Below are 21,540 nucleotides of genomic sequence, written 5' to 3' on the forward strand. Positions count from 1 at the left end.
ATGCAGGCCATGGAAGAACTGGGACATTTTCAGCTTCCAGGAATTGGTGTACAGATCCTTGCGACATGGGGCCGCTAAAACATGGTGATGCCGGCGGATGAATGACACAATGGGCCTCAGGATAAATTCACAGTATCTCTGGGCATTCAAGTCTGAAGTCGGATACGACGCCAAACTGCAGTCAGGTCAAGACCCTGGTGAGGACGAAGAGCACGCAGATGAGCTTCCCTGAGACGGTCTCTCACCGTTTGGACAGAAATTCTTTGGTTGTGCAAACCCAGTTTCATCAGCTGTCCGGGTGGTTGGTCTCAGACAATCCCGCAGGTGAAGAAGCCGGATGTGGAGGTCCTGGGTTGGCGTGGTTACACGTGTTCTGCGGTTGTGAGGCCAGTCGGACGTACTGCCAAATTCTCTAAAATGACGATGGCAGCTTATAGTAGAAAAATGATGCTTAAATTATCTGGCAACAGCTCTGGTGGACATTCCTGCATTCAGCATGCCAATTGTGCGCTCCCTCAAAACTCGAGACATCTGTGGCATTGAGTGGTGTGACAAAACTGCACATTTTAGAGTGGCCTTTTATTGTCCACAACACAAGTTGCACCTGTGTAATGATCATGCTGTTTAATCAACTTCTTGATATGCCACATCTGTCAAGTGGATGGATTATTTTGGCAAAGGAGAAATGCTCACTAACAGGGATGTAAACACAATTCTGCATACTTTGGGAGAAATAAGCTTTTTGACCATATGAAAGAATTTGGGGACTTTTTTTTAGCTGATGAAATAACACTTTACATGTTGCTTTTATATTTTTGTTCAGTTTATTTAATTATACACAAACTGCACTGTGTATATATAATTCTGCATTAAGCCATTTGACAACTCGAATGATCACAGATTAATACGTTTGTAGGGTTTATTTTAGTTGCACTTAAACTCAAAATACCGTTGTACAGTATTAACAGAACGGCACTGGTGTTGATACATTCTGTTTGCAATAGAATTCAAATCATTAGGGATCATGACTCTGGGTGTAATCCAAACCTGGGAATCATGTGTGAAACTCAGACCTCATCAAATCCTATATTGCATCCAATTCAGAGTTTAGACATGCTTGGATCTCAAATAGATCAGTAGATTCATAGAAAAAGTTAAGTTGTCACACCACATTCGGTACTATTTCCCAGTAAACGTAACCAAATAAAACTGGCCCATTTCTGAAATTCATTTACATTATTCTTAGTAACAAATAAAAACATTTCTAAATCAGTGGAATGATACAAATGAATGCACACAGAGGTTCAATCCATCCTTGTGACTGCACCCGTAATGTACTGTGTCCAACCCGTTAACACCATGCCAATTCTTGCCAAACCATTTTGTTTGTCCAACATTTTAGAGGTTAACAGTGTTGGACGGTGCCAGTTCGAAAACAAACCAGTCATTGTTTGGACACACTAGTTTCAAGTCAAACAGTGCATAGGTAAAACTGCAATACAATCTCTCCCATTATTACAGTCTGTACACTTTATGTGGACAATATATTCAAAATTGAGTTATGATGCCAGCCAAATAGAGGGATGTCTGAAAAAGTTGGGCCAATTGTGCAGCTGTGGTAATTCTTCACCACAATCATGATCACACTTTCATTGCTAAAAACAAATGGCTTGTGTTTCTAGGTTGGTAAAGCTATAGACAGTGCAAATAATTAAAGAAAAGTAAAATTCACTTTCAATGTGGTGAAACAACAAATGGTGACAACATTGGATTCCCCAGGTAGTGGTGCACTATGGGGGAAATCGCTGTTGTCACTCAAATATCACAATTGCAAAATCAAGGTGAGATGCAGTGCTCCGCACAATAAAGCTAGTCTCCTAAGTAGGCACATCAGCATCACATCCACATTGAAAGGGTGCGGTGAGAGTGACTCCTTTTGCTGTGCGGGAAAACAAAACCCCATTTGCTAGGGCACACAAAGAAATGACAGCTACACACATCTCTAGAAGCCTCTAGAAGCCTTCTGGAGTATACTGTAGTCTCCAAACCATTCATATCCTCATTATTCCTAGCCCAGTGTCTTCAAGGCAACCATTTCACAAGCGTTAAACATATACATGTCCAAGTCCAGAGAGCAGGGTTACATTCTTCTCTTGAAAAAAAGTCTTAACGATTGTCCTCAAACAGAAGGCGAGATTGAAGAGTTGGGAGTCCAAGGTGTACCGCCATACTTATTGGCAGTGCCATTTAGTCAATAGATGCAGGTCTAGCCATGTGCTCTTGTAATCAGTTGGTCTTCAGCGTAAAATGAACAATTCACAACTTCTGCATAGAGTCCCTCACTATGACATATTGCTCCTAAATATTGAAGAAAAAAAGATAAGAAAAGTCATATGCTGTGGGCTTTAGATTTGTACACAGGGGAGTAAGGAATTATAAAAATTGGAGGTAGCTAACCTTCAAGACATATAAAACAACACAAATAAGAATGTTTTGTCGCACGGGCCTGTTCGCACCTTGAGCTGCATTTGACTGACAAACGTTTTGTTTAAAATCAATAAAACAAGTGTAGTCGTATGTGTCCATGATGACTCACTTGTTAATTGGAAATGAGGAAAGACAACATAGCAATGATAGCACTTGCATTTCTCCAATACAAGTACAATGCATGTCCACTTTGTACAGACAAGTTGCTACATGATATGATATACTACACTCAAGAGTTTCTATACATGTTTCATACCAGGGAACTGGCAAGCTATGATCCTTGGAGATCCACTTTGATTAAAATACACACTTGCTAACAGACAATCTTTGTCAGCTAACTACTAGACGAACTGGTCAACAATTTATTTGCCCGTTTTATTTTCTAGTGATTGAGGCACTGATAGAAGTAATGATAGTAGTTGCCTTGATCATATTTGTTCCTATATGCTATCAGTGAATTTTAACTGTGAATACACTGTAGCTCACTCACAAGTACAAGCACTCACACCAACTTGATTTGCAAATTGCACTTGTGTCAAATATGCACTGGGTGACGTGATTCCAAGAAAATGTCAGTCCAACTAAGGCTCAATCATTAACATACAAGAAGATTGTCAAATCAAAAAAAAATTGGCCCACCAGTCAATGACAACAATCGAACACATACCGCTGATGAGGTTAGGTGTAGCATCAAACATTCCCAATGAACAAATATTTCACACAGAGGATGGGTCAGAGAAAATCTGGCATGTCCACAGCTTTATCTGACCTGTATGTACATAGCCTCTTTGACAGACATATGCCCAGGTAAATGACACAAACATTCAGAGCAAGCAGACACAGAAGTCTTGAGTAGTGGTAAATCAATTTCCCTTTTGGGTGAGGCAATGGGCTGGTGGACTAACGCTAGGATTTTACTCTGGTACCCCTGGCGATGGGGACTATCTCTCCTCAGACACCGGTGCGGTAATATCTAGCGGTGGTGTTTCCTCAGATGGGGTGTCCATATCCATGATGGGGTTGACAAAGCACTCGTATTCAGAATCCTCTGCGTTCTCCTCAGCATTTTCCTCAGCGTGCGCGCTCACAAAGTCGTTCTCCCACTCCAGGGCGTTGGAGTCCTCCGAAGCGGAGGCCGGACCACTGGTCGCCTGCTTATCGCCCGGCTGGAGTGCCGCTCGGAGTATGTCCTCCTCCGTTTTAGACCTCTCCCACGCTGTGACCGTCCGGTTCATCCCTGAAGACAAGGACAACGTGATACACATGGAGTTAAACCCCAAATGGTCTTTCAACTGGTGGTTTTTGAGGGTTGAATCTGACAATTACTATCGTTGTTCAATGAAACTGCACAATACAAGTTCAGGGAATGTAGTGCAAATTCATGTAATGCCACCAACAAAACATCCCAAAGGGGACAATAAGTAAAATAATTAGACAAGCCCCCACCTTCCTCGTCCTCCCACTCCAGGTCCAGTGAGGTTCCGTCATCATTGGTGGAGCGGGTCTTGGTGTTGAAATCCCAGCTGCTCTCCGTGTTGGGAGTGATCACGTTAGTCTCAGAAGACAGCCCTGATGACACAAACAAATGACAGGTGGTGTTAAAGAGCAAGACGTCTCATAATGATGCATGAGGAGGACCTTTCAAGGATACAGAAAGTCATTTATCTTAAAATATCATTTTTGTATGCACCATTTTTTTTAAAGAGTTATCATGCACGGACTATAATATATAGGCTACAGAAAATGCTAAAATAGCGGACTCACTGCTGCTCCTGAAGGCTTCCGACGTGGCTTTCACATTCTGTAGGTAGACATCAAAGTCTTCCCCGGAGCCATGCCTAGAACAGAATCCAAACAGTGAAAGAGAAACTGGAAACTTGACACACAGACCATGAGGTGGTAGACATTTCTGCTTGGTTGATATACTCACTTTTTCAAATGGGCTGAGCCACCTTTGTTTTCCACCTTGCCTTTTGTCCGTTGTGCAAGCTGGTGCTTTGGAAAATAGGAATACCTCAGAAAAACACTTGGTCGAAATGGTAAACAAGCATCTCTTGAAAATGTGTTAGTGAAATGCAGCCAATCAACTGTTAAAACAGATTAAGCTGGGAGCTGGGCAAACACATATGAAACAGAAATTAATTAAAAGGACAAGTTAACGTGTTGTGAACAACATTTTAAAAAATGTATGTCATGTTATGGAAGTGTCCAGACACTAGCAATTTCCCTTGGTTTTCGAGTAGCTTTCCCCGCCAGCAAAATACTTCCTCATGTTCGTTTTGCAGTTGCAGGGGCACAGATAAACCAATAACAAATGCGCCAAAAACACAAAAATATATCCTTTTAGAAGGGAATACACTCTCAGTATAGTGTTGCAGGTCTTTAGGTGTTGTACACATGAAAGTGTATCACTATGAACTTTATCCACAACGTTATATTCCATTTTGTTGGACTCCGTGTGTGAATATGCGTAGGCTTTTAATCACCACAATGGGAACGAAAAAGCAAGAGCATCCTCACACAAGGAGATGTGTCACTTGAGTCCAACAAAATGGAATATAACGTTGCGGATATGACACAATTAAGTTGGGAATTAAATAATTTCATGTGTACAACATCTAAAGACCTGCATTACTACTGTATACTGAGAGCTTTGCCGTTTCCAAAAGGACGTATTTGGGTGCTTTTGGAGCCTTTGTTCATGTTATCAAAAAAATATATTTTTGTTTTTAAGGGGAAAGCTGCGGAATGACAAATTAAAAATAATAATAATAATAATAATCACAGCATGGACAAACAAAGGAATGGAAGTAAATGGTTATATAATTTGAAGATGAAAAAATGGAGTGTGGACAAATGCCTCAGTTAATTCAGGTAAAAAAGGGAAAGGCAAACCAAATACCAAGACTGTTTTTTACAGTTCAGATAGTTTGACTTTAAAAGGACACTTGCCTTGGGGTATGATTTACAAATTCATATAGAGATACATACCATAGGCTACATTACTTTAGATTGACCACCAGTTTATGTGGTATTATGTACTTGAAGGGGTTATCAAGAGAAGTAGGGGTAGAGCCAAGGAAAAGTTGAGAGAGGCGTAAAAAGGTAGTGAAGGGACGACAGGCTCACTTCAATAATGGCCGCCTCACCTCCTTTATCTTTCGAACACGTGCCAGCCTGGCAGCCTCACGCTGGGCAGCATTTCTAGCCTCCTCTTCTAGCCTTAACTTCTCCTCTTGTGCCAATAACTGAGCAGAAATGATGAAACATAAAGGACACAAAGTTGAGAACAGAAAACTAAAATTGCAAAACAATTCTGCAAAGCAAATAATGGAAAATTAAGATCGGACTAAATTAAAACATAAGCCTGTTATGAGCACTTAGTTTAGATAAGTTGACGCTTAGCCTATCTAGCAACATGAAAGGCACTGCAAAGCTTAAACGATAATTTGGGAAGTGTATTGATTCCGTTGAATTGAACCTTCAATTATCAATAAGCAACAAAAAAACAAGGTTCTATGTAAAAACTACATCTGCATGTATCCATCCCTTTCAGAGGCTCTGGTCTATATCCCTTACACAGACAAAGAAACTAGTTGCTTGTGTAAGCCTACCTCTGCTTGCAGCTTCTCGTCTATCAAGGTCTGCTGATTGGAAATTGCAGCATAGCGGTGCTCTTTGAGGTGGAGGATCTCATCTTCTCTGATAGGCCTGGTATCAAAATGAAACAAAGATTACCTCAAGCTCACCTTGACATTATTCTTCTGAAATGCATTTGCCCAGTCCCCTGAAACAAATGTTATAAAACATACCTGGGACAGCTTTGTGGGCTCTCTGCCTGAAATTAGAAGAAGACAACTTCAAACCAAAAGTGGGCAAAGAATAATGTGCAATATGACAAAACTCATTGTGTCTTCTGTGCACCTTCAGACAATAACACCCTTTGGGATTGTTTCAATCGAACAAATATGGTCTACATGTTCACACTTACCTCGTCACTCTCAACGAGGTTTTCAAACTGTGGAGACAGAACTGCACTGTAAGTATTAGCTTGTTACAGTACCTTCTTTCTTCAAACAAAGTGATGAATGGTAAAACATGTCATCTTCCAGAAAAATCTATGTACCATACCTCTATTGTGTAATGTTCCCCAGCAGTACTGCTTCTAAAGTATTTTGACCTGCATGGACAGAAATATGAAAATACTGTCATCCATATAGGCTGATTTTGGTCACTGTGGATTTACATGATTGTCATAGCTAGTTCTTTCAACAGAATATATATGGCCTGACATCAAAACTAACATTAAAGCCTAACTGATATCAACATCAAGCCTACAGTTTAAATCTGTGTACGCGACTAATACACTTGGATTTGTCAACTCAGAATGTGATTTTCCCTCTAAGGAAGCATGGAATGAGTCTTCTGCCTACAAAATGTTTTAGATTTGTTTAAATTAGAATTCAATAAAGCATAATCAAATATTAAAAGGAAAGCATTATGCACTCCCAAAAATGATTGGCAAGAGCCAAATGATTTTTTATTTTACCTTTATTTAACTAGGAAAGTCAGTTAAGAACCAATTGTTATTTACAATGGACGGCCTAGTAACAGTGGGTTAACTGCCTTGTTCAGGGGAAGAACGACAGATGTATACCTTGTCAGCTCGGGGATTGTCAGCTCTTGCAACCTTTCTGTTACTGGCCCAACGCTCTAACCACTAGGCAGGGTGAGGAACGCTTCAGTATTGACAATAGGGTCACAGATTGAACAATGAGACAGATATTTCACCGGATCTAGTGTAAAATTTACTCTTGCCAAAGTTTCCTAAAATTGCGTTTTTTAAGGAGTGTAAGGGCGAATTTAGTTATTGCACAACGTGCACTTCACAGGCGTTCCCTAACGGAAATATGCAAATACATGGTATAATGCGCCAATAGGATCTCGCGAGTTCGTTGTTGACTCTGCCCCACTTCATGCTTGTTCTGCCCACTATGACTCATTTGTTCACATTTGAAACGATAGGCTGTGGTCTATCTTGGGTTAGTTATAAACATCTTCGGTACAGTATAGGTGATAGTTTCTAATCCTGATTGCTGAAAGACCTAACTACCTAGTAAAGAAAGGTATTTGACAAGCAATTGTGGCACGTATAAACGTGAGCACCGTGGAGGTTTTGACGCTGCATTGTAACGTTATTGTATGACAGCCAACCCACTGAATACGTGTATCTAGCTTAGCTAACCTAGGCTGGTCAACGCTAGTTTAAAGGGCGTATCACTTACCCGCCTCCTCGTTTTATCCTGTTCGCTTCTCTTCTGAAGATCCCAGAACAATAAGCCCAACAGTTCCCCATCGCATTCTGTCAAAAATACAACTTCGTTGGGTTGGGCGCTAACTTCCTGGATATTCTGAGAAATTAGTTGGATAGCTAGCACAGGCGTTTCATTCCTAAAATCTTCGACCCGTCGCCGCGGACATTAGCTAGCGCTTAAAATTAAAGGGTGACATGACACCCAGTGCACAACAACTCATCGTGATACAGCCTATATTTTTATATACAGAAGCCTGTTGAACATCAAGATGAATCAGAAAAATGTGGCTAGCAACAGCCGTGTTTTTTTGAAGTCTCATTCAATACTTCCTTTTCCTCGTTCTAGGCACGTGACCCATGTTTAGCTACGGAATCTAACCTGGCTCAAACGAAATGTGCGCGCTTCAGATCCAAAAACACTGTTTTTCAGATAAAGAAACTACTAGGCCCACCATTATTTTTGTAAGACCAACAACTTTTTAGTGTCTTTTCCCCCCATCCTCTGTAGTTCTTACATAGGACTGGTATAAACGAAAACATAGACAGCATATTAAATGTTGTACAACATTACAGTAGCCCAAATATATTTTAAAACATTATTTTCTCCATTGACACATTGTTCCCATGGCGCAATTTGGTAGATTATAATTTCAACACTCAATGATAAACATATGTACATGGTAAGCACAAAAATGGACATCTTTAAAAGTATAGATTGATAGTGGACTTTGAGGTTGCAGTTAAAGGAGATTTTGGGGGGTAAGCCTACCTTGTGACCTTCCAAATCTAATACATGAGAAGCCTGGGCTTCTAAGTTGAGTGCATATACTGCATTCAGAGCCAAGTGAAGAGTTGGTGGTAATACAAGTTTTGAAGTCGTAAGTAATGTTTTGTTGTTGTTATTGTGGTAATTTCCTTAATAGGTGACATCAGAGGTCAACATTTGGGAACTCTGGGATATAGGCCTAATGGTGCTTTTGAGACAACAACAAAAAATCTAAATCAAATGTATTTATACGGCCCTTCTTACATCAGCTGAAATCTCAAAGTGCTGGGCAGTGTTGTAGTACTCAAGTCTGGTTTCAAGACCACATTGAGTGTTCGGTTTCGGATAAATGTTTACACCGTCTCAGACAACGAGGACTCTTAATTGTTTCCCCGAGACCAGGAGAATAAAAAAAACTCATAATTATCATCTCCCATTCAGTCAGCAGATAAAACCGCTTTGCCAGTCCAAATATCTGCACTCCTTTCATGTCACCTATATATTTTATCACCTATTGAAACCTGGGCTTACTACTTTACTCGTAACATTACTGTCCTTTGCTTTTGTTGAAAAATATCTTCAAACTTGGTTTGAATTTCCTTGATTCGCTGGTAGGGAAGAGTGGGGGAAATTGTTTGAAAGTTGCACGCTCACTATTAGTAAGGGGAGTCCGAGGAAAGTTGTAAAATATTTTGTCTTATCTAATATAGCGAGGAAATTTGTAACATATTTTGTCTGATCTAATATAGACCTGTTTAGCTTAGTGCTAATTTGTAGAGTGCAGTGGTGGAAAAAGTACCCAATTGTCATACTTTAATTAAAGATTAAAGATACTTTAATAGAAAATGACTCAAGTAAAAGTGAAAGTCGCATCGTTAAATACTACTTGAGTAAAAGTCTAAAGGTATTTGCTTTAAAATATACTTAAGTATCAGAGTAAATGTAACTGATCAAATATACTTAAGCATTAAAAGTCAAAGTATACATAATTTCTAATTCCTTATATTAAGCAAGCCAGAAGGCACCTTTTTCATGTTTTTATTTTTAAATTTACAGATAGCCAGGGACACACTCCAACACTCAGACATAATTTACAAATGAAGCATGTGTGTTTAGTGAGTCCGCCAGATCAGAGGCAGTAGGGATGACCACAGATATTCTCTTAATAAGGGCGTGAATTTGACAATTTTTCTGTCCTGCTAAGCTTTTCAAAATGTAACTAATACTTTTGGGTGTCAGGAAAAATGTATGGAGTAAAAATAACATTATTTTCTTTAGGAATGTAGTAAAGTAAAAGTAGTCAAAAATATAAATAGTAAAGTAAAGTACAGATACCCCCAAAAAACTACTGAAGTAGTACTTTCAAATATTTTTTACTTAAGTACTTTACACCATTGGTAGAGTGGCTCTCTATTTGCCATCATATTGCATTTTTTTCACCATTCTGAATCTCTAAAGAATCTTCTTCTTCTGTGGAGTTTAAGGAGGTTGGCATCCAATATGTTGCATTACCGCCCCCAACTGAACATTAGTATAAATCCATTACACTTTTGTAAATATTTGTAATTACCCTACCTCATTAGAACCCATCTACCCCATTCCACTACTTTGACCCTACTTGCCTCTGCACCAACGGACTGGGAGGTTGGGATACCACCACTAAACACACCCTGTAACAAATATCATATGCCCAAATACTTCCCTGCAGCTGCCACCACAACATCTATTTTCTGTGACTTACATTCTATTTCTGCGATAGAGTCGATAACCGTTGCTTATGAACGCTAAGAAGCCAACCTTACTGAAGCATATATCAATCGTTGGCCTATCCCTCTGTGCTGGCACAGATGTTCTACTCTCAGGATCCCTCACCCTTAACCCATCCTTCTCTACTTTCTTCTCTGCATCATCATACAACACCTTTTGCACTACTCTGAATCTAGCCACCTGAATCTGCCTCGTACCGGACACTTCCGGTCCCCCCCCAGCAACATGGGCACCCCTACAGTTGACACACACAATGGATCCACCAAAAGGCAAGAGTCCACTTTCTCACAAAATATCACTCCTACTGGACCAGGTTCTTCTTTATCATGTCCATCGATACCAGGCTCGGGTCCGAGCTCTTCACCACACCTTCCATCTCACTTAACTAGCCCTCATTCACTTCCATTTCCCCTCCAGAACTCAGTCTGGCGCATGGCTCACTCTGTTTGTACTTGACACCAATCTTTTTCAACACCCCATCTTCATTTTTATCGCCATCTCCCTCAAATTCAACCTCTACTTTTCGCATTGTCTATTTTTTCCCCTCCATTCCTCTTCAGAAATCCACCTTTCTGTGTCCCTGTCCCAATATTCCTCTTCTCCAGACTTTGCCTGCAACCCGGTGGCATCCCGACGTAGCTCCATCTCATGATCGTCCTGCTCACCTCGAAAACGTGTCTTCTCCGAGTGCCAACATGTTGAGAGCATGATGAGTGGCCACACACAGAAACACGACCCCCAGACTCAACTCTGTTCTCTTCGTTCAACTGCATGGCCTTCTCTCTTCCACCTTCCCACTTGGTCATGAAAGCAGCAGAAGTGCACCAGTAATTAGGTCATAATAAAGATTGTCCATGCACCACATCTGTGATAGTTTATACACAGCCAATCAGCAGAGAACAAGCACGCACATTAACAGGTTTATGTAATTACCCTTAGTTATCAACTCCAATAAATACTTTGGCCTGCTAACACTTGCATAATATTACCATATTACAAAGAATGTATTGCATATTTTACTGTGGTTTCAGGTTTAGCCAGGCTACTTTGATTCTGGTATTGTGTAACAGTGCTGCTTCCGTCCCTCTCCTTGCCCCAACCTCGGCTACAATTTCGCCAGGCGGAACCAGGGGTACAACTGACATTGTACACCTAGTTTCTTTCTGTGACCATGAAACAGTGAAACATTATTAGTCCAAATAGCCACAGAACAGGGCCAGTCATTTCTACATGATGTCATTCCTAAAGATTATAATGCATCTTCAATCACCATAAGAGACTGATAAACCCCTGCCTTCATTGAGCAGAAAGAGGATTCTCCTATCAACTTTCATAATAACCAGTTCTCCTTATTAAAACCATCACTCACTGAGCCTTTCTTCCCATCACCATGTTTGACAGCAAATGAATGTCCTTACTGCCACGGTTATGGATTCAAATCTGATAATCCAAATTTTTTACGGCTATTTTAATTCGCAACACAGAAAATCGTATCAAATCCAATATACATCCTCAAGCATCGCCCCATCCACCTACTTACCTCCACAGCATCCCTTGTTCCTCTCACAATAGCGTCTGGCATCATCATGGAAAACGTGAAGCAGAGCCACGCTGGATTTTCCATGATGCTAGTGAGTTAACAGGGACAAAAAGCACTGTTGTCCCAATTTTATACATGGTATATTACAGAGGAGGTACTGCCAACGAGTGGTTCATTGATAAATGGCTATGGTGATTATACAGCACGTCTCACATCCTTCTAGGTTAACTAAATATGGAAAATAGTGAAAATAGTGAATATGGTCAAATAAATCTGCTGTTTGTATGCCATCTGGTCAGTAATAGAACACACATGCACGCACACACATGCACACGCACACACATGCACACGCACACACACACACCCAAGAGACTCATATCAATGGAAACCATCTAGTTGGTTTTTAAACGACTACACTTTGTAGTAATTTAAAAAAGACAACTACTGCACAGACTGTACAGTGTATACCGAATTCATGAAGGAATGCATTCTCTTTCCCTCTTTCTCAATGGGAAACTGTAGGAGAAAACATGGCTTTAGTGTCCTATGTTGAGTTTATTAATAGATGTTATATATCTCAGAACTTCGAGCAATGAAGGAGCAAAGAAAAGCCTAGACAACTGCAATGGTAACTTCACATCTGCCATCAAAAAGAGCCTACTGGTCTCCCTATAGAACACATTAAAATACACACTCTTCCTCCACTACTGTGACTCCCTCTGGCAGGTAAAAAAAAATGTATTTGATGACTTTGGACAAAGAAATTCCCAGAAGCTTCGCAGACAATCTTTTGCTTTCATTACAGCAAAATCGACCTCTATCAAAATCTATAAAAGTAATTATGTTTGGGCAATTCCAAGGTAACAGAGTGATGCTGAGACTCAGATCTTTCCCTTTAAAACGTAAGTAAAATAAAGAAATAAAACTATGCTTGCTAAGTTAAACAAGCCATTACAACTCTATTCACAAGGACTACTTTTAACAATTTCCGCAGAAATGTTTACAAAAGCACATTTACTTAAGGAACTGTGAAGATGCTAATTTTGGTAACAGAATGACGACACAAAGAGCGCAAACTATAATTCTGCTACCAAACTTTGCATCTGCACTGTTCTTCAAGTAAATGTATTTTTGTAAAATTATCTGTGGAAATTGTTAAAAGTCATCCTTGTTGTTGCTGTATGTTTTTAAAACTTAACTCATTGGTTTGTGTTTGACATACATTTTAAAGTAAAAAGAATATGAGATTCTGCATCACTCTGTTACTGTGGATTTACCCATTTATAATTGAATTTATATTGATCAAAATACATCAAAGCCAGTGATGTAATCTTCATCAAAGAGAGAGTAAGGATTCAACAGCATAGATCAGAGGTCACATTTTCTCCAGTCTCCTGTCATTTTATTTCCACACAAATAGAGTTTTATCAAAAATAAATCAAATGGAAGTGTTAAAAACGAATTCTAAGCCTAATTCAAGCCGGCACTGGCCTTTCATAGACTACACATGGGTGTTTCTTTTCTTTCTTTCTTAAAATGTGTTGCCCCTTTTTCTCCCCAATTTCGTGGTATCCAATTGGTAGTTACAGTCTTGTCTCATTGTTGCAACTCCCGTACTGACTCGGGAGAGGTGAAGGTCGAGAGCCGTGCGTCCTCTGAAACACAACCCAACCAAACCGTACTGCTTCTGGACACAATGCCCTCTTAACCCGGAAGCCAGCCGCACCAATGTGTCGGAGGAAACACGTACACCTTGCAACCGTGTCAGCGTGCACTGCGCCCGGGCCAGCCACAGGAGTCGCTAGTGCGTGATGGGACAAGGACTTGCCAGTCAAACCCTCCCTTAACCCGGACGACGCTGGGCCAATTGTGTGCCGCACCACGAGTCTCCTGGTCGAGGCCGGCTGCGACAAAGCCTGGACTCAAACCCAGAATCTCTTGGGAGGCCCTGACACCTGGGTGTTTATAGAAATTGTTTGAATTCCGGCCTTACTCTGAAAGGCCCAGTGCAGTCAAAATCATGCTTTTCTGTGTTTTATCAATATTTCCACACTATAAGGTTGGAATAATACTGTGAAATTGTGCAAATGATGATAATGCCCTTTTAGTGTAAGAGCTGTTTGAAAGGACTGCCTGAAATTTCAGCCTGTTTTGGTGGGATGGCATTTTGGCCTGCATAATGACATCACCAGGTGGTAAATTGGTTAATAGACCAATAAGAAAGAGAATTCCGAACCTCTCTGCCAATATCAGTTCATTTCCCCCTCCCCACTGAGACCACTCCCAGACGGTCCTAGCAAAACCCTTGCTTGAGAAACTGCTCTTTGTGCAAAGAAGCTACTTTTTATTTATTTTGGACGATTTTTTGACGATTCAAAGTATGGCACTTCATTGTTACCCAGAAATTATTTGATATTGAGAGAAAAACAGCTGCATTGGATCTTTAAATTACTTCAACCGGGGGCTACATCACCTCTATGCAGTAGATCTGAAACAGCAGTACCGTAGCGATGTAAGTAGAATCTGTTTGTCATCGTTAAATGTCTAATCTACACTGGACTGGTGCTGCTGGGTTTTCTAGTGGCAGGCCCACATGAAGCGATTTGCCTAAGCCGTCTGTTGAGGGGATGGAGTGTGAGTGACCCCCTGTGGAACCGTGTTCAATTTCAGCACTGCCTGTAAGCCCCAGTCCACTAAGGCGATAAAGACAGACACCGCTCCTTTTGAATATAGGTCATTTAGCAGCGTTTCCTATGCAGGGCAGACTACTATGTAGCTCCAAGGGGAGTGATGAGTGTAAATTGCTTCATCTTCACTTTCAATACTCTCTGTAATAGCTATGTACAGTGTGGCTCATGTGGCTTTATTGACCCAACATCTGTTTTGAGATCACTCAAGGTTAAGACTTTGACATTCACTGTAACCTACTACAGTAGTGTGGCATTAGCCAATCCCTGATCAGAGATTCTCTCTACTGCTTAGTGCCCTCCAGTAATAGGTTAATTGGGCTACACAGGAAAAATCCTATTTAAATTCAGAAGACATGTATATAGAAGTGGAAAGACCCTGGTTTTCCTACTTTCTGGAAGTGTGTTTCCTGCTACTAGTTTCCTGCTACTAGGACATGCGCTCTCTCTCTGTTTGTGAGGGGAGGAAGTGTCATTAATCAAAACCATGTGATCTAATTTCATGTATACTGTGTGTATTCTATTCCCACGAGTAAACTTTGGACGGATGCATGCATAGTTCCTAAAGAAGTAAGTAGAGCCGGCCGGATATCATCAAATGTGACCCAATTCAGGAAGCTAGGTGTATGTTATTTTCCCCCATGTGGGCCAGGCTCCTATCAATTTGAGTTCTAACCAATGAGCTTCAGCCCCTTGCCATTTGAGTGACAGCTACAAGAGGCACACACAGCAAACATTATTGCATTTAGCAGAAGCTCTTATCTAGAACAACTAGATATCTAGAACAACAGTGAGTGCATACATTTTTGGTACTTTTTCATACTGGTCCCCCATGGGAAATGAACCCACAACTTTGACGTTGCAAGCGCCATTCTCTATCAATTGAGCCACATGGGACCAATTATTATTGCGTCAGCATTTTGTATATGGATATCTCCTCAAAGTTAGCTCTGTCTTCATTCTATCTAGATCCTGAAATCTGGGTCCCAGAAATGTGGTACTTCAACCAAGATCAGCCATGTCTCCCAGCCAGAGTCACATCCATGGTGATGCACCACTAGATGGTGTAGATAAGGGTCTGTCTGAATGTAATCACCCTATCTCTGCTCAGCACATTTCTGTTAAGTCAGTGTCCGTCTACAGTGGTTCCCAAACTTTTTAAAGCCTAGTACCCCTTCATACATTCAACCTCCAGCTGCGTACCCCCTCTAGCACCAGGTTCAGCACACTCTTAAATGTTTTATTTTGTTGTCATCTTTGTAAGCTTGCCACACAGACACACACTATTCAATACATTTATTAAACATTTTTTATTTATTTTTATTTTATTTCACCTTTATTTAACCAGGTAGGCTAGTTGAGAACAAGTTCTCATTTGCAACTGCGACCTGGCCAAGATAAAGCATAGCAGTGTGAGCATACAACAAAGAGTTACACATGGAGTAAACAATTAACAAGTCAATAACACAGTAGAAAACAAAGTGGGGGTCTATATACAATGTGTGCAAAAGGCATGAGGAGGTAGGCAAATAATTACAATTTTGCAGATTAACACTGGAGTGATAAAAGATCAGATGGTCATGTACAGGTAGAGATATTGGTGTGCAGAAGAGCAGAAAAGTAAATAAATAAAAACAGTATGGGGATGAGGTAGGTGAAAAGGGTGGGCTATTTACCAATAGACTATGTACAGCTGCAGCGATCGGTTAGCTGCTCAGATAGCTGATGTTTGAAGTTGGTGAGGGAGATAAAAGTCTCCAACTTCAGCGATTTTTGCAATTCGTTCCAGTCACAGGCAGCAGAGTACTGGAACGAAAGGCGGCCAAATGAGGTGTTGGCTTTAGGGATGATCAGTGAGATACACCTGCTGGAGCGCGTGCTACGGATGGGTGTTGCCATCGTGACCAGTGAGCTGAGATAAGGCGGAGCTTTACCTAGCATAGACTTGTAGATGACCTGGAGCCAGTGGGTCTGGCGACGAATATGTAGCGAGGGCCAGCCGACTAGAGCATACAAGTCGCAGTGGTGGGTGGTATAAGGTGCTTTAGTGACAAAACGGATGGCACTGTGATAGACTGCATCCAGTTTGCTGAGTAGAGTGTTGGAAGCCATTTTGTAGATGACATCGCCGAAGTCGAGGATCGGTAGGATAGTCAGTTTTACTAGGGTAAGCTTGGCGGCTTGAGTGAAGGAGGCTTTGTTGCGGAATAGAAAGCCGACTCTTGATTTGATTTTCGATTGGAGATGTTTGATATGAGTCTGGAAGGAGAGTTTGCAGTCTAGCCAGACACCTAGGTACTTATAGACGTCCACATATTCTAGGTCGGAACCATCCAGGGTGGTGATGCTAGTCGGGCATGCAGGTGCAGGCAGCGACCGGTTGAAAAGCATGCATTTGGTTTTACTAGCGTTTAAGAGCAGTTGGAGGCCACGGAAGGAGTGTTGTATGGCATTGAAGCTTGTTTGGAGGTTAGATAGCACAGTGTCCAAAGACGGGCCGAAAGTATATAGAATGGTGTCGTCTGCGTAGAGGTGGATCAGGGAATCGCCCGCAGCAAGAGCAACATCATTGATATACACAGAGAAAAGAGTCGGCCCGAGAATTGAACCCTGTGGCACCCCCATAGAGACTGCCAGAGGACCGGACAGCATGCCCTCCGATTTGACACACTGAACTCTGTCTGCAAAGTAATTGGTGAACCAGGCAAGGCAGTCATCCGAAAAACCGAGGCTACTGAGTCTGCCGATAAGAATATGGTGATTGACAGAGTCGAAAGCCTTGGCAAGGTCGATGAAGACGGCTGCACAGTACTGTCTTTTATCGATGGCGGTTATGATGTCGTTTAGTACCTTGAGTGTGGCTGAGGTGCACCCATGACCGGCTCGGAAACCAGATTGCACAGCGGAGAAGGTACGGTGGGATTCGAGATGGTCAGTGACCTGTTTGTTGACTTGGCTTTCGAAGACCTTAGATAGGCAGGGCAGGATGGATATAGGTCTGTAGCAGTTTGGGTCCAGGGTGTCTCCCCCTTTGAAGAGGGGGATGACTGCGGCAGCTTTCCAATCCTTGGGGATCTCAGACGAGATGAAAGAGAGGTTGAACAGGCTGGTAATAGGGGTTGCGACAATGGTGGCAGATAGTTTCAGAAATAGAGGGTCCAGATTGTCAAGCCCAGCTGATTTGTACGGGTCCAGGTTTTGCAGCTCTTTCAGAACATCTGCTATCTGGATTTGGGTAAAGGAGAACCTGGAGAGGCTTGGGCGAGGAGCTGCGGGGGGGGCGGAGCTGTTGGCCGAGGTTGAAGTAGCCAGGCGGAAGGCATGGCCAGCCGTTGAGAAATGCTTATTGAAGTTTTCGATAATCATGGATTTATCAGTGGTGACCGTGTTACCTAGCCTCAGTGCAGTGGGCAGCTGGGAGGAGTTGCTCTTGTTCTCCATGGACTTCACAGTGTCCCATAAGAATGATTGTGAGTAGTCGTCACAACCCGGCTCGTGGGAAGTGACAAAGAGCTATTATAGGACCAGGGCACAAATAATAAAATCATAATAATCAATACATTTGCTCTTTATTTAGCCATCTTACATATAAAACCTTATTTGTTCACAATTGTGAATAACTCACCACAGGTTAATGAGAAAGGTGTGCTTGAAAGGATGCACATAACTCTGCAATGTTGGGCTGTATTGGAGTCTCAGTCTTAAATCATTTTCCACCCAAAGTCTGTGCCTGTATTTAGTTTTCATGCTAGTGAGGGCCGAGAATTCACTCTCACATACGTACATGGTTGCAAAGGGCATCAGTGTTTTAATTAACAGGCGATTTGCCAAGGCAAGAAACTCTGAGCGCAGTCCTATCCAGAAATCATCTTGCAGTGGCTTCTGATTAAATTAAATTTTCACAGAACCGCTTGTTGCAATTTTGATGAGGCTCTCTTGTTCAGATATCGGTAAGTGGACTGGAGGCAGGGCATGAAGGGATAACAAATCCAGTTGTTTGTGTCATCCGTTTCATGAAAGTACATGCGTAATTGCGCAACCAGCTCACTCAGGTGCTTCGCTTTATCACATTTGAAGTTGTCCGTAAGCTTGAGTTAATTTGCACACAAAAAATCATACAATGATGGAAAGACCTGTGTGTTGTACTTGTTAATGCAGACAGAAAACAGCTCCAACTTCTTAATCATAGACTCAATTTTGTCCCGCAAGTTGAATATACAGTTGAAGTCCAAAGTTTACATACACTTAGGTTAGAGTCATTAAAACTAGTTTTTCAACCACTCCACAAATGTCTTGTTAACAAACGATAGTTTTGGCAAGTCGGTTAGGACATCTACTTCGTGCATGACACAAGTAATTTACCAACAATTGTTTACAGACAGATTATTTCACTTATAATTCACTGTATCACAATTCCAGTGGGTCAGAAGTTTACATACACTAAGTTGATTGTCTTTAAAAAGCTTGGGAAATTCGAGAAAAGTATGTCATGGCTTTAGAAGCTTCTGATAGGCTAATTGGCATCATTTGAGTCAATTGGAGATGTGTATCTATGGATGTATTTCAAGGCATACCTTCAAACTCAGTGCCTCTTTTGACATCATTGGACATCATTGGAAAATCAAAAGAAATCAGCCAAGACCTCAGAAAAACAATTGTAGACCTCCACAAGTCTGGTTCATCCTTCGGAGCAATTTACAAATGCCTGAAGGTACCACGCTCATCTGTACAAACAGTAGTACGCAAGTATAAACACCATGGGACCATGCAGCTGTCATACCGCTCAGGAAAGAGAGGCGTTCTGTCTCCTAGAGATGAATGTACTTTGGTGTGAAAAGTGCAAATAAATCCCAGAACAACAGTAAAGGACCTTGTGAAGATGCTGGAGGAAACAGGTACAAAAGTATCTATATCCACAGTAAAACGAGTCCTATATCGACGTAACCTGAAATGCCGCCCAGCAAGGAAGAAGCCACTGCTCCAAAACTGCCATAAAAAACTGCAACTGCACATGGGGACGAAGATTGTACCTGTTGGAAAAATGTCCTCTTGTCTGATGAAACAAAAATAGAACTGTTTGGCCATAATGACCACCATTATGTTTGGAGGAAAAAGGGGGATGCTTACAAGCCGAAGAACACCATCCCAACCATGAAGCACCGGGGTGGCAGCATTATGTTGTGGGGGTGCTTTGCTGCAGGAGGAACTGGTGCACTTCACAAAATATAAAATGATGTGGATATATTGAAGCAACATCTCAAGACGTCAGTCGGGAAGTTAAAGCTTGGTCGCATGGGTCTTCCAAATGGACAATGACCCCAAGCATACTTCCAAAGTTATGGCAAAATAGCATAAGGACAACAAAGTCAAGGTATTGGAGTGGCCATCACAAAGCCCTGACCTCAATCCTATAGAAAACGTGTGGGCTGAACTGAAAAAGCGTGTGCGAGCAAGGAGGCCTACAAACCTGACTCAGTTTCACCAGCTCTGTCACGAGGAATGGGCCAAAATTCACCCAACTTATTGTGGGAAGCTTGTGTAAGGCTACCCGAAACATTTGACCCAAGTTAAACAATTTAAAGGCGATGCTACCAAATACTAATTGAGTGGGAATGTTTGGGAATGTGATGAAAGAAATAATAGCTTAAATAATTTCCTCTACTGTTATTCTTATATTTCACATTCTTAAGATAAAGTGGTGATCCTAACCCAGACAAGTGAAAATGATGGTCAGTAAAGTAAACTTGAAGCTCGTCTCTCAATTTTTTTAAAACGTGTCAATACTTTGCCCCTTGATAACCAGCACACTTCTGCATGTTGTAACTGTCCATATTGTTGCATAGTGCAGAAAATACACGAGAGTTGTTTGCTTTAACAAATTTAACCATTTTCACTGTAGTGTCCAAAACGTCTTTGAAGCTGTCAGGCATTTCCTTGGTAGCAAGAGCCACCATCTCGTGGATGCTGCAGTGTACCCAAGTGATGGATGCTGCAGTGTACCCAAGTGAATTCGGGAGCATCTGCTTACACACGCGTTACCGCTCCACTATGTCTCCATCATGGCTTTTGCACCATCAATACAGATACCAACATGAGCAGCAGCTACGTTTGGCTACATATGGACCTTTAGTGGAATTCCCGCGAGAGAGTAACGGTTAATGTGATTGGATCTTAATTATTTGACTAGGCTACCTGTATTTGTTGTTATTTCGCTTAACACTAGATGGTTTCATTTTATTTTTGGCAGTGAAAATGGTACTCTGGTGAGAAAAAACCTCACCCAAATGTGTAGCCCCCGTTGGAAAATGTTAATCACATTTTTATTTGGCGTTCCCTCGACAGCATTGGGGCGGCAGGTAGCCTAGTGGTTAGAGCATTGGACTTGTATCCGAAAGAGCTGAGCTGACAAGATAAAAATCTGTCATTCTGCCCCTGAACAAGGCAGGTAACATTGAAAATAAGAATTTGTTCAACTGACTTGTGTAGTTAAATAAAATAAAAATGTAAATTGCGCGTACCCCAGTTTGGGAATACCTGCTCTACAATAACTTTCAGTCGTCCAAACATAAAAGGTGGAATAGGGTATTTTGGAGCACACAGGAAACATTGTGTATTGGCTGGTATTTTATAGATCAAATTTGCTTTTGTTTGTATGTGTACAAATGCAACGATAACAAACTGTCTTAGGTCTAAGTTGATTGGAAATCGCCCACTCTCTTGCATTTTGTGTAAGGCTGAAAATGCTCATAACCATGTATCGCCTCCCACCCATCCACATATGACCCTGCACATCTTAAATCGGCAAGGCAGCCCACACTCTCTCTTGGAAGAGATCCCAATATAAACAGGTCAAAGAGCCTCTGTGTAACGCACATCATACATACAGCAGGGTAGTGTTAATTCTCACTGCAGGAAAATGGAAGGCTGGCAGGATAAGGAGGGACAGGTTGAAAGCGAGTTGAAACTTGTGTTCTAAAAT

General features: G+C 41.4%; 1 protein-coding gene across 3 annotated transcripts; it reads right to left on the reverse strand.

The window, feature by feature from the left end:
- Window positions 1–894: 894 nt before the first annotated feature.
- On the reverse strand, window positions 895–8,165 carry LOC109905257 (AP-1 complex-associated regulatory protein). 3 transcript variants are annotated; one of them, XM_020502531.2, is made up of 10 exons: window positions 7,773–8,165; window positions 6,619–6,667; window positions 6,479–6,505; window positions 6,300–6,325; window positions 6,102–6,198; window positions 5,637–5,735; window positions 4,418–4,482; window positions 4,252–4,325; window positions 3,934–4,056; window positions 895–3,724 (listed from the first exon to the last, which is right to left on the reverse strand). In XM_020502531.2, the coding sequence occupies exons 1-10, from the start codon at window positions 7,841–7,843 to the stop codon at window positions 3,429–3,431; spliced, it is 927 nt and encodes a 308-aa protein (XP_020358120.1). In that variant the 5' UTR covers window positions 7,844–8,165; the 3' UTR covers window positions 895–3,428. The 3 variants fall into 3 exon arrangements, with proteins under 3 accessions (XP_020358120.1, XP_020358121.1, XP_031646070.1); XM_020502532.2 differs by having other exon boundaries at window positions 4,418–4,476; window positions 7,773–8,154; XM_031790210.1 differs by lacking the exon at window positions 5,637–5,735 and having other exon boundaries at window positions 7,773–8,155.
- Between the last annotated feature and the right edge of the window lie 13,375 nt (window positions 8,166–21,540).

Source organism: Oncorhynchus kisutch, linkage group LG15, assembly GCF_002021735.2.
Source record: "Oncorhynchus kisutch isolate 150728-3 linkage group LG15, Okis_V2, whole genome shotgun sequence".
NCBI classification, from domain to species: Eukaryota; Metazoa; Chordata; class Actinopteri; order Salmoniformes; family Salmonidae; genus Oncorhynchus; species Oncorhynchus kisutch.

Bases quoted from the DNA above. Each gene is read 5' to 3' on its own strand.
- LOC109905257 (XM_020502531.2), bottom strand. From the start codon at position 7,843: ATGGGGAACTGTTGGGCTTATTGTTCTGGGATCTTCAGAAGAGAAGCG. The intron at 6,326-6,478 runs GTAAGTGTGAAC...TTCTAATTTCAG, and splicing joins ACCTCGTTGAGAGTGACGAG to GCAGAGAGCCCACAAAGCTG. The intron at 4,326-4,417 runs GTGAGTATATCA...ATTCTGTTCTAG, and splicing joins GGCTCAGCCCATTTGAAAAA to GCATGGCTCCGGGGAAGACT.